General features: G+C 52.2%; 1 protein-coding gene across 1 annotated transcript in view; it reads right to left on the reverse strand.

Moving 5' to 3' along the window:
• The window catches only part of DNAI1 (dynein, axonemal, intermediate chain 1), a 56949-nt gene that overhangs the window by 9843 nt on the left and 29972 nt on the right, over nucleotides 1-17134 (reverse strand). The window contains 5 exon segments of the mRNA XM_015560560.1: nucleotides 3565-3812; nucleotides 9687-9730; nucleotides 10001-10118; nucleotides 13422-13506; nucleotides 15729-15863. Coding sequence (XP_015416046.1) covers nucleotides 3565-3812; nucleotides 9687-9730; nucleotides 10001-10118; nucleotides 13422-13506; nucleotides 15729-15863 — 630 coding nt within the window.

The raw sequence follows: 17134 nt of genomic DNA on the forward strand, positions 1-17134 counted from the left end.
GTGAGACACAAGTCAGAGCTAGCCCTGACACTGAGACCACTCCCCCTCTGTGTAAAGGTAGTCCCTTTAAAGAGGGGAGGGGCTGGGGGTGTCAAAGGCCAGGCTGTAATAGGCGCTAGGGAGCTGCAAAGGAAGTGTTTAATGAGCAGCCGCCAGCATGCATGGAAATTGTATTTCACACCCCACTTAGCAGCCTGATGCCCAATGAGGGGTGGTGTTTGCATTTGCCAGTGAGTGTGTATGTGTGTAAGTGTGTGCAAGTCACACACATACTCCTGGGGTAGAGGTGGGAGGGTAGGAATAAAGTGTGTGTGTGTGTGGGGGGGGTACAGGTAGTAAGTGGGGTTAAGGGAGTGGATGAGTCCAGCCAGCGTGGCTCAGTGGTTGAGCATCGACCTATGAACCAGGCAGTCACAGTTCTGAGAGAGAGAGAATGAATGAATGCCCAGCAAGCAGGTGGTAGGGAGGAGATGGAGGCTGCTTACCAGCTTCTTTCTCTTCCGCCTTATCTGATTAATGCAGGCCTGCTTGACCCCAATTTGTGCCCATTTATCCTTCTTACCACCTTCCCCGGTGTTGTACAGATCACACACACACACACACACACACACCCTGAGCAAAGTGTGGCTAGCCGAGGCCTCACAGTGGGGCATGAGCAGGGCTGGGCTACTCAGGCGGGCTCCCTGGGGAAGTAGTCTGTGTCATGAGACAGGAACCCAGTCCTCTGTGAATGGACAGTTTTCTTCCTGGCTCTAAAACCTTCCATGGCTCCCTGCTGCCAACAGAACAAAGTCCATCTGCCTCAGCCTGGCATTTGAGATCCAAAATAACCTCCTTAGTATCCCTGAGACACAGTCCCTTTGAGAAAGACCTAAGCTTTGATGTCTCTTCTATCTCACTCACCAGCCTGGCTCTCCTTCAAGCTCCAGGCTATATGGCCAACTGGCTGTAGGACCCCTCCTCCGGCACCTTGTATTAGCTTCTGGCCAAACCTGTTCCTCTTCTGCATTTCCCACTTCTACAGATGCCCCCTGGGCTCCCCAAACCGAGTCCTGGGGACCACAAATCAGAGCTCCAGGCAGCATCACCGATTCTTCCCTTTCCCATATGAAATCAGTTGTTTCCTTCTATTGCTTTTACTGCTTCGACAGCTCTGGACTCTATCTTCTCATTTCTCTCTGCATTGCCTCTGTCCTAGCTCGGGCTTCAGGATTTCTCATGCTACAGCCAGAGGAAAGCTCCCAGACAAACATAACTGCATTACTCCTCTGCCCCAAACCCTCTGATGGCTGGGCAGTGACTTTCAAACTATGCTGGGGGAAATCTCAGGAGCCTGGGGAAAGCACCTCAGGGGACAGGGCGTAATAACAAGGGGCCCTCAAACAAGTAGGACCCTGATCCTACCAGCAGCTCCACTCCCATCTCTTTAACATGTTGGGCTTCCATACAAACACTTCATTTGCAACCACCAACCTACAAATTCCAAGCTTCTGACCTGCTAGAGAAGCACACTCGTGAATGGGTGCCTGTGCTTATCCCAGGTCCTGCTCCCCGTCCCTCTCTCTTGCATGTGTGTCAAATGATGTGCTGTCCAGCAGGCCACTCTGCTTGATGCCCCTGTGTCATTGCACCTGTGACCCCTTTGTATCCTTCTTCATCTCACTAATCCTTTCTCATCCCTCACAATTCAGCTCAGGTGTTGCTTCCTCTAGAAAGACCTCCCTGGCTCTCTCTGCCCTGCTCCCCATCCCGGACAATTTGAGTGTCCCTCCTCAGGGCCCCCATGAGCCCTCTGTACCCACAGCATACACCCTGTCCTGCTCAGCCTGTGGCTGTGGTTATCTGCCCACTAGGAACTCCAGAGAACAAGCCCTTAAGCATCCTCAGCTCCCAGAGGAGCAAGCAGAGAGGAGTCACCAAATGGATGAATGAGGAAGGGGGGGGGGAGGGGTGATGAGGGAAAGAAGGAAGCAGGAAGTGAGTAAACTAGTGAGAGACAGGCAGGCCCCTCCCATGTCCCAAGCCGTGATTCCAGCCAAGAACTCTGAGTCTTCAGTTTTGCAAAGGCAGCAGCCCTGTTTTCCTGACAGGATGGTGGGAGAGCTGAAGGCCACCCTCTCCAGATGGGTTCCAGTCTCCCTGGCATCTGCCCAGTGAGAGGGAGAATGTGGCTTCTGCATGCCCCATTTCTTTCCCCAACCTGTGATTTGATTCAGAGAAAACAGCAGAGTGGGAGCAGGGTGGTTGGCCTTGGCCCCTGGCCTTCTCCTGGGCTTGAAGAGCGTGGTCAGACCAACCAGAGATGTTCCATGCTTAGCCCTGGACTATCTGAGAGCATAAAAACCCTGCAGACATCTCTGGATGGAGACAATTGTTTCCCTCCCTCTGCCCCTGCTCTGGGTGAAGGATGAAGCTGAAAGAGCACCATGTCCCGTGTCTGGACAGTCCTCCCTCTGCTCAGGCCTGAGAGCTGAGAGCCAGGACCTGGAGCAGGTAGGTGTCCACATGACTCAGGGAGCTCAGGGCCAGAAGAGGTAGGGGCGCAGAGCCTGACTGCAGAATGTGTCAGGGCAGGGGGCAGAAGAACATGAGAAGACAGAGTCCCAGCACTGTCTGATGAGCCCAGAGGCCTTGGGCAACTTGAGGCAAAAATCTATCCCTAGATTCTCCCAGACCTGCCCATGAGGTCAGGGTACACAGCCTCAGAAGGAAGGGGACCTTTGGAAAACAGTAGGAAGGGCCTGTAAAGCCAGAGCCATGAGAGCGAAACCATGAAATGAAATCCACTCCCAGAGTAATAAGATGGGAGACAGGGTGAAATCTAGACCCCATGTCCGGGTAACAGTCCCATCCTATGTCTGTCTGGAGAAGTGGGGAGCCACAGAGAAGCCTCAGGGTCAGACCTTGCCTACCAGGCCTTATAGTCCCACTCAGAGGGTGGGAATGGGCAGCACCCACCCCTGTCTGGGAGTTCCCCCAAATCTAGCCCAGACGGCAGGGGAGAGCCTTGTGGGCAGTGGAGGAACCCCACAAACAGGGAACTGGAGCCCTTGACCCAGCAGAGGCCTGTCAGGCCCTGGAGGCTTCTAGCCACGGGCTCCCATCACTAATCCCCATACCTACGAGAACCTTAGCAGACAGATGGGCCTTTTCTCTTTAAATCCTCACCCGAGGATATTTTTTCCATTGATTTTTAGAGAGTGAAAGGGAGGGAAGAGAGGGAGATAGATAAACGTCAGATGAGACAGACGTATCGATTGGTTGCCTCCCACACTTGCCCCTCCCAGGAACCTGCAACCATGACTGGGAATCGCACCCATGATCAGGAACCTGCACCCGTGACCGGGAACCCATGACCCTTTCGTCCATGGGCTCTTACTGCAGACCCTCTTACCTTGTGACTCTCACTTCTGCCCTTCTCTGCCCCTTCTCACACCCTTGGCTTCTGTTATCCCCACCCCCTTGTCGGTGGCCCCCTCCTCCCCAAAGTCCCTTCTTCAGTGGCTCCCAAGCCCACACACTACTCATCCGTACCCATGCCTCCCCTCCTGGTCTGAGGCTGACCTGCCACACGGGGTCCGTGTGCTTGCCAGACTTGGCCGAGCTGCGGAAGATGGGCTGGGAGTGGGGCTTCTTGAGGTTGTAAATGGCCACGTTGCCGTCATAGTGGCCCACCACCACCAGGTAGGGGTGGTCCATGTGCATGTCGAGACACATGATGCCGCTGTCACTGCTGAAGGCGTATTCCGGGAAGCTGGGGTTCTTCATGCTGTAGAGCAGCAGCATGCCCCGGCTCTGCTTCATGAAGTCATCTGTCCCGGGGAAGATGGGCCTCTGTGGTTGGAGCATCCAGCTGCCCTGCCAGGAAGCCCCTGTGCCCCTTCCCCACCAGATGGACAAGCCTTGCCCTGCTCTGCCTCTCCAGAGAGTGGGCTTCCTCTCTGGCTCCATCTTCTCTGTCTGTGAAATGACATCATAAGACTTGGTCTACCCTTTCTCAGGGTTCTTGGGAGGATCTAATGACCAGTAAAGGTGACCAGGTTTATCTGAGTGACTGACCGTCATTCTCTTTATTGTCCCTTTGGGGTACAGGAAAGGATGCAGCTCAAAAAACTACTACGTGAATAATGCGTGTGGGTTTGGGAAGGAGCAGTATCTTCAGAGGGTTCAGATGCCTTAGGCAAGGGGCAGGTTGCTGCCCTTAGGTGCCTGCATGATGCCCCTCAGCCAAGGACAGGGGTTCAGTTTGGACTAACATGGAATTGTCTATAGAAGTCTCAAACTAGCCACCTCTGGGCATTTCCCCATCCCCCTGGCCCCAAAATCCCCAGTTATACCCTGAGCCCTAGCTCTGGGCATGCCCCCAGAATCAAGAAGTCCCAGACCAGCCAATTTGGCTCCCACAGGCCACTGTGCCATCCTTCTGGCCTGGGCACAGCTTTTGGTGGTCAACCATGGACCCCTCTGCAGAGCTCCTCCTCCCTGGTGGCCCCATGTCAAGGGAGAGCTTCCCACTCTTTCTTTCATTCTCTGCACACTCGGTGCCCATCCTGACAGTGCCGTCGCTGAACAGAATCCAGTCCCAAGCCCTCAAGTCCAGCTTTCCTGCCACCAGCCCAGGACCCTTCCCAAGCTCAGAGGAGCCAGAGCTGGGCAGGGGGGAAGCTAGAGCCACCCTCCATCTTGGGGGCCCTGTGCTAAGGCAGCCTTTGGACGGAGTAAACATGGCCTGACAGGGCCCAGCAGGCTTGCTCTCTCCAGGGGCAGGGCTGCCTCCTGCTAACCCTGCTCTGCTGGATAATCTGTAAGGCCTCTCTGACTTGGCCTTCAATGATCCACAAGATTTGGGAGAGGAGAACCAACCACCTTCTAGCGCCTCATCTGGCAGTTCTCAGAAAGCCACAGCCTCAGGGGAGGGATAGCTTCCTTCCACCGTAGACCTCTCACTGCCCTCAGTTCCCTCTGCTCGGACCCAGTGAGGAGCAGGGATGGATGACTTCTGGAACTGGCAATCACCAGTGGGAGCCTCAGCCCACCCCCAGCTCTATCTTTGCCCGGCAAGTAACCGTTCTACATTGTTGGGGGGTCGCTCTAGAGAGTTCTGGCTGTTAGGAGAAGCCTGGGCACCTGCTCAGGATTCAGGGAGAGCTGGACAGGCAGAGGGCATGTTGGAGCACCAGGCTAAAGCCAGGTCAGTGAGCACAGGGAAGTAGATGACAAGTTGTAAAGACAAGGATACTGAGCCAGCCTCGGACAGCAAGCCCCCTCTCCTCTCTTACGGGGCATCCCAAATGAGTCCAGTTCAGGGCTGACTCTAAAGCAGCAGCTGTTTAATGACTCCCTTTAAAGTGGCCCATGGAGGGGGGCTGTGGTAGGCTGCATAATGTCCCCCAAAGATATCCATGTCCTAATCCCCAGAACCCATAAATACGTTACTTTGTGCAGTAAGAGGTTTTACAGATGTGATGAAGTTAAAGACCTTGAGATGGGAGATTACCCTGGCTTATCTGGGTGGACCCAGCGTAATCACAGGGGCTCTTATAGGGAAAAGAGGGAGGCAGTAGAGTCAGAGAAGGAGATGTAACAACAGAAGCAAATGTCAGAATGATGCAATTGCTAGCTGGAAGGGAGCCACAAGCCATGGAATGTGGGCAGCCTCGAGGAGCAGGAAAAGGCAAGGAAACGGATGTTCCCCTAGAGCCTTCAATACCGAAGCCCTGCCAATCCCTGATTCTTGTTCAGTGAAATCCGTTTTAGACCTCTGACCTCCAGAATTGTAAGATAATAAGTTCGTGTTGTTTTAAGCCATTAGGTTTGTGGTCATTTGTTAGAGCAGCAACAGGACACTAATTTTGTAGGCATTTGGGGAAGGCTGACCCAAACCCCACTTTTAAGAATCAGAAGAAGACGCCCGCGCAGAGGGCACCTTTTCCTGGGGTGGCTTGGAAGCTGTCCCTCCAGAAGTCAGGAGAGTGGATGCAATGATCCTCAGCACTTCCGATGACAATAATGAAATCCTCCCTCGGCTTCCTACACCCCAGCCCTGCCCCCTTGGACTTCAGGAACAGAAATGCCCCTCGGATTTCATAGCCCCCAAGGGCAGGGTACCACCCCAAGGCTGCCCCCAAGAAAGGGCATCGGTGCTAGAGGGTTCCAACCCCCCAGCGTGGCCCAGAGGCCATGGTGCCAGGCTGGGCTCAGCCTCCCCGGCAGCGGGGCTTCTCCAAGCACTCTCACCCAATTAGGATTCATATTTAAACAGTGTGGGAAGTAAGAGCAAAGCCTTGGAGACAGAATACATCAAGCGGGACATTTAATTTGATTTAGGGAAAATGAGGCAAACATTTGAGAACCTAAATAACTAACCAGTAATTAAACTAACAACAGCAATGCCCTTGCACTACAACCCAGCAAGCACAGTGGCCTTTATGGACTGTATTTACAAAGAGACCTGACAGCATAATTAGTCCTGTAAATTTTACGCAGCCTGCAGCCGAGGAGTGATGGATTTTGTGTGTGGAGGATGAACAGGGAGAAATGAGGTGGATGAATTTCCATTTTCAGTAAATGAAATTAACATTGCTTAATTAGTGAAGCTGACAAATAAATGATCGGGCAAGATTTAAATCCCTACAAGTGTATCTTTGGCCTGGGCAGGCACAGGGACAGGCCGGGTGCGAACTGACTGAGTGGGAATGGGTTCAGTGCTGGGACTCCGGGCCTGGCTTTAGCTCCTTTTGATGGTGCGGCCCCCAGAGGGAGGCTGGGCTAAGGGACAGCTGGGAAGGCAGGACCACGCAGAGTTCCTAAGATCTGTTCCATCGTCCCTGCCTGACAGACCATAAGGAGTCCCCATTCCCGTGCCATGAACTGGCTAATGAGCTGGAAAGGACCCCATCAGTGCAGCAGGCTGACATAATTGCAACCCAGCTTTGCCCCTCTTCCTGGACTAGCTTCCTTTGCCCTCCAGTGTTCCTCCATCTGCTTTCACTTGCTGATGCCTCTTCCTCCCCTCTGCTTGGAACATGGAGCCTGGCCCTAGGAGGCACCCAGTCTCTGCCCTGTACACAGCCTGGCATGACCTTCACCTGGCACCCAGCAGCGCCAGAGCGGAGGCAGGTGCGGATGCTTCTGTGCTGCTGCGGGCAACCCCTTTCCCCACCAGCTTACTCCTGGCCTGGCTCCAGGCAACCTGCCCTGTCCCCCAAATGGGGGCTTGGCCTCCGTCCTTTCTTGGGTATATGGCTACCCCTGCCAAAGTCTTATCTGGCTGGGTCAGAGAATAAACATCTAGGAATTCCAGGCAAAAGGAGGCCTGGACTGAGCTCCTCAGGGTCAAAGCAATTGACACACCCTAATGTTCACTCCAGTGTCTGTTCACACGAGGCAAAGTCTGATGGCGGAGGCCAGCATCGGGGAGCCTCCAGAGACAGTGCGGTGGATGCTGGGGAGCCAGTTGCTCCTCACAATGACCCTGTCCAGGAACTGGGGTGCCTTTGGCCTGCCTCAGCTTTGCCCTCTTTCTTCCAGGGAAGCACCTGGGCACTCAAGAGCGTGGGACTCCCAGAGGCAACCTGAGGAGTGAATGCGGGGGCCTTCCTGATGCCAGCCCAGCGTGGCTCTGCTCAGGCCTCTGCAGAGTGGTCCTAAGATATGCGGGCTCTGGAGAAGAGACGCCTGTCTGACAGCTGGTCAACAACGGTGCCAGCAGCACCAACAGCAGACGCCAGGCTGCCACCAGGCCCTGCTCTCTAAACGAGAGGCAGGGGCCGTCTGGTCCCCCTCTGCCCCCACGGCCTTCTTTTTCCTGAGGGTCCTAAAGGAACGCTGAGGGAAAGACCAAGAGACAAATCAACGATGATGGTCCTGTGCATGTGGGTGGTCCCACAGCTTACAGGGCACATCTGCCCCCTTTTTACAAGTGTGCCTCACAGTATCCCTGGGCGGGAGGGCCGGCAGGTGTCAGGCTCTCCCTGTCACCAGTGAGAAAACCAAGGCTCAGAAAGGCTTCTGGTTCCAGGTCAGTCCACTGGAAAGTGATCCTCCCGCAGCTGAGTGGCACCTCCCAGGCCTGTGGATGTGGCTGAAAGGACCAACAGAGGACAGAGAGGCCCTCCCTGGTGAGTGCCTGTCCAACGGAGGCTGCTGGGCCTGGTGGACTTTAGGTCATCTATTCCTGGGGGCTGGGTTACGCTTCTCCTCCAGAGGCTGCCTCCATGGACCGTCTCCACAGGACTCTGAGCAGCCAGCCCTGCTTCTGGCCCTGGGTGGGAGGAGGATGGGGCTAGAGCCCAAGCAGCTTCTCCTCCCACCTGCTGGGGAGCCCCTTACACCCCCACCTCAGGCCTGGGCAGAGAGCCTGGGCTGAAAGCAGCCTCATACCCATTCACGTCCACACCCACTCCTGGGAGGGCCTGCCCAGCCCCCCAGCCCTGTTCCAGGCCCAGTAGCTGCAGTAGAGAGGGAGGAATGTGCTAGTTCCCTGCCAGAGGGGGAGGGTGCTTCCAGCTTGGCAGCAGCCCACCCGCAGGAGCAGGGACACAAAGCGGGCATTTAGGGCATCCTCAAAGGCAGCTCCAACCACGAGACTGGGAGCTGCTCCAAGAGCTCCTCCCCGAGAGGAATGACAAACACCAGCTCCTCCTTGCCCTGCCCCCCCCCCGCAACTCCCCACCCTGGTCAAAGAATGGGCAGACAGGCGGTCCGAGGGGCAGAGACTAGGAACTTGTAAGCCTGCCAGCCAACAGCAGCTTGGAGAATGGAAAGGTTTTCCTGTTCACAGAAGCTGATCCTCCCAGCTAGAGGACAAGCTGTGAGCCTGGGAAGCTGCCGCTAACACGAAGTGTGGGGCCCTCTCCTGTTGGGAAGGGGGAACGTCCAGCCCAGCAAGGAGGTAGGGGCTTCCGCAGCGACCCAGGAGCAAATTACCAAACAATTACCACACAGTGCAGTCTCCTGCCGAGGGGGGAGGGGGAAGGGAGGGGCAGGAGCACCTTGGAACACAGTGGTCTCCTGAACATTGCCCCACCCCTGCCTGCCCCAGGGTCCGGTCAGGAACACTCCTCTCCCCCAGCTCCCCTATCCCATCCTTCCCCAGGTCCGGTCCAGTATGCCTTCTCATGCTTCTCAAGCCCGCTTCTCCATCCCCACCCCGTAGTCATGGTTCAGATCCTGTACCAGTCTCTTAACTGGTCTCCCAAGTCCAGTGTCACACCTGCAACTCCACCTACACCGGTCGTGCCCCTGCCCTTCTCCGATTCCTTCAGGGGCTTCCCCTTGGGAGAAGGTCAGAAGCCTGTCCCCAGGACAACAGCCAAGCTTCTGGGAATGGCTTACCAAGCCCTTTCCCCCAAGCTGACCCTGGCCCCCTCAACAGCTTCATTTCCTGCCATATCTCTTGTGCCTCCAGACCTTTGCACATGCTGGTCCCTCTGCCAAAAGTGATCTCCCCTTCTTTCTTCACCATAACAACTCTTTCAAGGCTCATTTGGAATAATTTTTCACCCGGCAGCACAAAGTGCTGGTGTGGACTGTCAACCTTGAGACAACTGACCATGAGCCCAAGGGCAGTGACTGTATCCTAGTCACCTCTTCATCTCTCACACTTGGCAAAGAACTCTGCACTGATTAGGCACTTAGTGTTTGCCGGTTAAGTGAGCAAATAAATAAATAGCCAGATTACTTACAGGAGCCGTGTCCCACTGCAAACAGATCCTTGTACTTTGGATTCCTGCAAAAGAAATATGACCCAGGAAATGGACATGACTCTCACATGGACACAAGATTTCCCATGAACACTGGTACCTATCTATACTGCAGACATCTACTGTTGAGCTTAGAGACCTGGGCTTATCCTACAATCCATAAGAATCCAAATCCCATTTTTTCTCATAATGCTACATGCCACCCTCAGGATGGCTAAGCACAGACGTGACCTGCTTAGGGCCTGGCAACAGGAGGCACTCGGGGGCTCTAGGTTTGCTGCAATGCCCACACTTACCAGGAGAGGGCGGTGACGGCCAGGCGCTTGGCTTTGTCGGTTTGGAACTTCCAGAGAGGCAGCAGCGTACCCTCCTGGTCCCGGTATTCATCAGCAGCATCCTCATAGTACTTAAAATCTTAAACATACACAAGTTGTCAGCCCTGTGACTGCCTCTTTATGGCAAATCCGGGTACAGCACCTTCTATCTGTACCTCCTTGGACAAGCAATTAACCTCTGTTTCTACTGGGAATGGTAATAGTACCTATCTCAAAGGACTCGCCTGAGAATTAACGGAGTTAATATATGTAAAATGCTTAGAAAAATACCCTGTTGTTGGAGGTAAATTAGAATAAAGTGGCCAGGCCTACACAGGTAAAAATCCCAGGTTTGCCCATCTTAATAGCCTAAATCCAAGGCCCACTGTAGTGAAACTGCCCGGATCCCTCAGGGGCTCTCTGCACTGAATTTCATCTCCTGCCCTAACTTATCCTGCCTTGCATTTCCTCTAACTTATGCAGAAGTCCCATCCATCCTTCTACTTGTCTAAACCAGAAGCCTGGGTAATCCTTGACTGACCTCTTTAATCGCTCACATTTTCCTTCTGATTATCTTTTAATCCATTCACTTCTCTCCAAACCCATAGCCACTGTCCACATTCAGGCCCCAATAGCCATCACCTGGATCAGCACACCGTTTTCCTACCTGGTCTCCCCGCCTCCAGTAACTCCTCCTCCAGCCCACGTTCTGCAGAGCTACCAGGGTGAGAACGAATACATCACCTCACCATACACCTCCCTCAGCCCACTGAGAACTCCTCCATGGCTCCCCTGGCACAGGGACTCCTAGTCAAACCAAGGCTCCAGCCACTACTTCCATGTCATTTCTGGCCCGCTATTCACGTATCCTCTACATATCAAATCGTGTCTAGAATGCCCTACACCTCTGTCTTCCTGGCAAATTCCTACTCACTCCAGATCCAGATCAAACTGCTCCTCTGCTGTGAGGCCTTCATGTTCTTGTTGAGAAGGTTCATTTCTGCCTCCGTTCTAGCCCTGTGCTTCTCTACTGAAACGTCTGTCACACTGTGCTGCCTCTGTTATCCTTTCCTGTCTCCCCAGCAGACAGCTTCTAGAGAGCAGGAAGCACGCGATAATCACCTCTGGACCCACAGTGCCTCACACAGGGCCAGCCACAGAGCAAACAACCAAGGGCTATTCAAAGAATGCAATGAAATAAATCAACGGGAGCGAATGATACTCATTCTTCTCTCCAACCAAGGTGACCTATGAGAAAATGAATCCTTTCACTCAACTCATGGCCCAGGCATGACCCCAACCTCTTTCGCAATGTCCACACCTTGAGACTGTGGGACTACCTTCAAACCTCAAAAAATGTCTTAGAACAAAAAAAAAAGATTGGAGTGGCCAGAAGCATGAGCCTCTATCACATCAGAGATCTCTGAGCTGAGACTATCTTTGAAAATGCCTCCTTTCAGAGAGGCTAATTGGTAACACTTCTTTGTTTTCACTTCTCCTTCATGATTACACTTTCCCAGAGGGAAAAGAGTATGCAATTAAAAAAATCAAAGTTCAGTGCATTGTTATGTTACTGTGTTCTCATACATGAAAAGGGTTCACCAAGCCCAATTTCTCCATGGATATCAGTCATGTTTGCTGCCCTTTGGTGGGCTAGTTGCAGAGACTGGGTTTCAGGAAGCCAAGCTGTTGAGTGACAAACTCATTCAGAGCTACTGTGTACTCTGACAGCTTTGAAAAGCACTCAAGGTCATTTTCCGGCCTGAATGATAACAAGGGGGCTTGTTTAGGCTTCTGGTCTTGGCAGCCCTGGTTTCTATGTCCCATGGGTGAGCAATGAGCATCAAGTCACCAAGAGGAGCCCTAGGCTGTCAGCAAAGGAGACCAGCCAGCAGCAAGAAGCTGCCAACTCTGGGGACGCAGCTGCTCCAAATAAATGCACAAGCTCTTAGGGAAATACAAGCCACTTGGGAATGTGCTGTGCATGCCCTGGGAAGGACTCCGTTTTCCTGGCTCTGTCAAAGACACGAGAGTTTCCCAGGCCCCCAGGATTTAGGCGTTTCTGAATCAATCTCTTTCTTCACCTCATCACTAATTAATCACCAGCATAGACCTATTGAATGTTTATTTGAAATGTCTCTTCCAGCTCAGTGGCTCTGTATCTCGTGCTGAAGTGCTTAGGCTATGGATCCAAGGGGCCAGTGTTTAAGTCCTGATTGCACGACTCATACTTCACACTAGCTGTGGTTTTGAACAAGTGCCAGTAATACAGCCTGAATTTCTCACTTACAACATGGAGATAATAATGGTATTAACCTGAGAGTGTGACTGTCAGGATTAAATAAAATAATACATGTAAATAGCACAGCATCATGTGTGGCACATAGGCCATTTCCCAGGGCATGCTGGTGCTTGCTTTTTGTTATTATAACTGCTCCGTTTTCTCCATCCCCTTGATGCAGTCTGGGCAAGGTGTGGCGAGGCCCACTCCACCCCACACCTGAACCTCACCTTAACCTCTGTCTCTCTATCCTGCCCAATCACATTCTCCCCCAGCCCTGCTCTCACCGGGCTGCATCCCTGCCTGGATAATATCTTTGAGCTATCTGCAGAGAAAGCTCAGGTTTCCTGTGTGACATTCAAGGCTCTCCATTAACTGGCTCCAACCACCTCTCCAGCCTGAACTCTCATCACTTTCCAACAAAGCCCCTGTTTGGGTCACTGAGCCTGCTGCCCATTGTCCCCAGAGTCCATTGCAATTCATTTTCACTACCAAGTCACTGTTTGTGCTGTCCCTGCCCAGAACCGCCACCTTTCTGCTGATCTGCTACTCAAACCCTGCTGATCCCTGGGCATCTAGCTCAGCCCTCCCTGAAGCCGGCCTTGACTGCTGCCATTCATCCCTTATTTCCCTCCCTCCATTCTCGAGGATCCCCAGAGAACTTTCTGTCTGCATCCTACCATTTATATTGTCCCCAAGCAGGACCGAGTAGAGAACAGAGCACAGAATTAGGAATTTCAAGACCTACTTTTGGGACCTCTCTGCCATTCACTGGTCAGGTGGCCTTGGCTTGAAGTCCCTCGTGTATGAAGTAGGGTTAATAATCTTGGCCCTGCCTGCCTCCCAGGAATTCTTGGAAGATGACATTGATTCACTAATGTGCAGGTATTTTTTGCTGCACCATTGTCAGATCTCATAACTACACACATTTTTTTTTTCTTATGCCATTTTCATGATTGACCTGTGTAAATCTTGTCTTCCTAGTCATATCCAGAGAAAAGAGGGATTATTTGTTCTCCTCTTGCAATGATGGGACCTACCATAGGACACTCAAATACTGACCTTGTATGAGGGGTTTTTAATGCAGGCTATAACAGTAGTTGCCAGAACTTCAAATCTTACCCTGGGCAACATCATCATATGTGTTCTGGTTGACCATCCGCTCTACGATTTTAGCAGCTTGCATCACTTTGGTGATATCATCACTCTGTGGAGAGGCAGAGGCGACAGGTTCCCTCATAAGCCAGCACATGAGAGGTCATGCCCTGAGCCATGGCCCAGACTAGCAGTGGGGTCAGCAATGCCTTTCTGACACCACTTACCCCAGTTGGCTCTATAAAGGTATCTATCTCTTCATGCCTCAAGGCCCAGCTCACCACATCACACCCTTCTGGAAATGCCTAGCTCACAAGTAGCACACAGAGTCTACACGGCCACACCTGGCTCCCGGGCGGAGCCTGCTTTGTGCTCTTTCATTCTGAGCTCATTCTGGAGAAGGAATGTATTTGAGCACAAGACATGGCCTTGAAGAAAGCCCAAGAAGGGTACTAAAGCGGATAGTGGACAAGGTCAGGTAGGAGATTTCTTTGGTGGGGAGAGAGATATTTCACCAGCTCAGGCAATGACAAAGACTCCCATTAAAGGCCTCAGAGATTTAGTCAGAGTTGAGGAAGACACAGAGGTCAAGAAAGGGGAGAGAGACATGCTTGTACATAGGGAGTATCAGGCAGAACTGACTCCCAACCCAGGGCCTTGTCCACTGCCCACACCAAGAAAGCAGGAAGTTTCATGTCAGAAAAAAATGACTCATTTTGAACCAAAGGACAAGATCATCATTCTGTGGAATTCCATAAATCCACAAGCTGAACCACCTAGCAGGTTATTAGAGGATCAAAGACTTTGGGGCTGGCAAAAAAAACCCCCAAGAGTTTAGGGCAGGTGGCAGGAGTGAGCCAGCGGAGTGGGCAGTCCTCCAGAGTGGCCCAGGAGGGTCAGCCCCCTCTTGAGGAAGAGATTTCCCAGGTGTGGCAGTATCAGGAAGTGGTTATTAAGAGAATGGGTTCTGGAGCCACTCAGACCTGTATTCCCATCCCATTCCATGAATTAAAAAAAACAACAACCAGCTAATAAGTGGAAAAGCCAGGATATACACTCAAGTCTGTGGAATCCAGGGCCCATACTCTCAGCCCCACACAGAGAGCCAGTTCCTCTACAAACTGACCACCTTCCAGGTAAGGTTTCTGCAACCATGGTCCCAGCACAGAGCCCATAGCCAAACCCCTGATGGATCTTCAAGTAAACCCTGACCCAGGCCAACAGGCCCTCTGAAGCCCCTAACCTCCAAGGGAATGGTGCAGGGGAAGTCAAGGGTCTGGACAGGGAAACCTGAAGGACAGGGACTTCATCTTTCACCTCCAGTATCCAGCATGGTCGTGATCACCAAGCACTTGGTCTATGGTTGAATGAAACGGAATTGGGACAGTTTATATTGAGCCAAGGCAAGGAATCCTCAAACTTCTCCTAAAATGTGGCTTTTATCAGGATCAGAGACTTGAGGGGGAAGTGGGCATACATCAGACAAAGGAAGCAGAACTTCCAGTTAACCAATCTGGCTTTTCTATTCTGGGGTGGAGCAGAGCCACTTTGTCTCAGTGGTTTCTGGGAGCTCTCCAAGGTGCTGAAAGCAGATCAACCAGATCCTAGTTTCCTGTGAACCTTGTTCTTCTCACCCTATTGCAGGCCAACTCATCCTGATATCCATACTGGTCCCTGTAGTGGTGAAACTCCTTGCAGTGACCTCTTACTGTAACTCCCAGGATGATGGCTAAACCTATGCTGGCTACATCCACAGTGAGCCCCCTAACCATGACCTCTGTAACAACTCCTACATGGCTCTTCATGGTCAATCCATCCCAGAGTGGCCACACCCATTGGCCTGGATTTGCTGGTACTTTCAGGACCTCGGACTGGTATCTTGTCCTGAAGACTCACCTAATAATTGAGTGCAAATATACCCAAGGACCAAAAGTCAAAGAGCAAATCACTGTCCCAAACCCCATGAGCCCCTGACCACGGAGAAGATCCCCTATTCTCACATCCCACCTTACCCTGGGAAAATTCCCCAGCTCTTCCAGGGTGTACTTCAGGTTTTCAATAGCATTCCTATCTTCTGTTGTCCCTTAGCCTGACAATGCTAAATCTCTCCTAGCCTCCAGATCTATGTAAAATTTGGGGGAGGTGTGGAATGCCAGAGTCAGTTGTAGCTCTCCTCACATCTTCTCACGAAGAAAGAACTATTCATACTTCAACATTAGTCCCACCTCTTTGCCTGTCTGTGAAGTCCTCCCAGATAGCCAGGCTTATGTCTACCTACGGGCCAAGGTCCAACTCAATCATTCTCCAACAGAACCATGGTAACCCTCATGAAACCTGGGACTCCAGAGATGTCATCTTCCTCATGGCCATCGTCCCCATTTTTTTAGCCACTGGTGTCTTTGTCTTCTCCTTCTCTTTGGTCTTTTCCTGCTTCTCAAGTTCCTCCATGTAGGCATCATAGATCTCCCACTAGGCAAGAGCAAAATGAGAAAGATCAATGCAGGGCAAAAACTTCAGCCAGTCAGGGCCTCTTCAGTCTTTAGGTCTTGAGAAGTTGATTACACCAACCCCTGTCACATGCCTTCACACGGTGGTTCACTGTACTTGGCCCACTGTAATTATATATTCAACATCTGTCTTCCCTTCCAGGCTAGGACAGGAATGAAGGAGTTCTCAGGATATCTCTGGGCTGGACTTTCCATCTTGCAGCCCAGGGACTAGGTTGTCAGCTGGAGATCAGTATTGTTCCAGCCTACAATCCCCACCAGGCAAAACAAATGGGCAAATATCAGACTAGCTCACATTTTTCTTGTTGATTTATACAACTATGAACTAGGAAAAAATTTTTAAAAATCCCCCATGGAGATGGGATAAACTTATTGGCTCAGGCTGGTTGTCCACAGCACTGACCATACCTTCTCAGCATAAAAAAATATAAAAAGTTAGGGAACCCCTGCTAACTGTATCTGATAGGAAGAGAAGCCCACGGATAGTAGCAGAGGAAGCAGCAAGGGCCTGAGGCTGAGCAAAGGGCCTAGATCACACTGTGCGCTCTCCAGAGTTGGGCCATCACTGCCACCTGGAGGCCAGATAGGCACACCTTACATTTAATAATTCACCTGCAGACCAGTACTCTGCATGCAATGTACTTCAGGGATATCTCAGTCCGAGCCCACCAACAGCCCTGTCAGGCCGCTTGTGGTCCCCATTTGACAAGAAAGAAGCAGGCATTGAGGATGGCATGGTTTGGTCAGGATGTTACAGTCTGAGAGCAAAGTTGGGGCCTGAACTCAGGTCTCTCGGCACCATGTCCTGCCCAGATCAGCATGCCTATCCAGTAGGACTTGGGGGAGGTGCGGAGGAGGGTCAGCCGGAACACTGAAGTTTGTTGGAAGGGCAGGGTTAGGCTGTTAATGCTCAGTCAGCCATGGGGTGCCATGGGTTACAGAGAGCCCATGGGAACACATGTTTCCCCCTGGTCTTAGAGGAACTTTCCGGAAGCCATGCCTCTTTCCCCCTTGGTCAGCCTTGCCCTGGGGGGCATGTGACTGATCCAGGCTCACTGGGTAGGGAACTACTGTCTGATCTAGAGATTGCTGGGTGGGAGCCTAGTGTCTCATTACATGGTGTTCAGAAACAAGGAGCAGGGAGGTGGATGGATGAGGAGGGCAGACTGTCAGGAATCTCTGACCACACCAGGCTCCTTTGTTGCCAAGCCAGACAAGTATGCATGGGCAACA

The sequence above is a fragment of the Myotis davidii genome, unplaced genomic scaffold (assembly GCF_000327345.1).
Source record: "Myotis davidii unplaced genomic scaffold, ASM32734v1 scaffold534, whole genome shotgun sequence".
Classification (NCBI taxonomy): Eukaryota; Metazoa; Chordata; class Mammalia; order Chiroptera; family Vespertilionidae; genus Myotis; species Myotis davidii.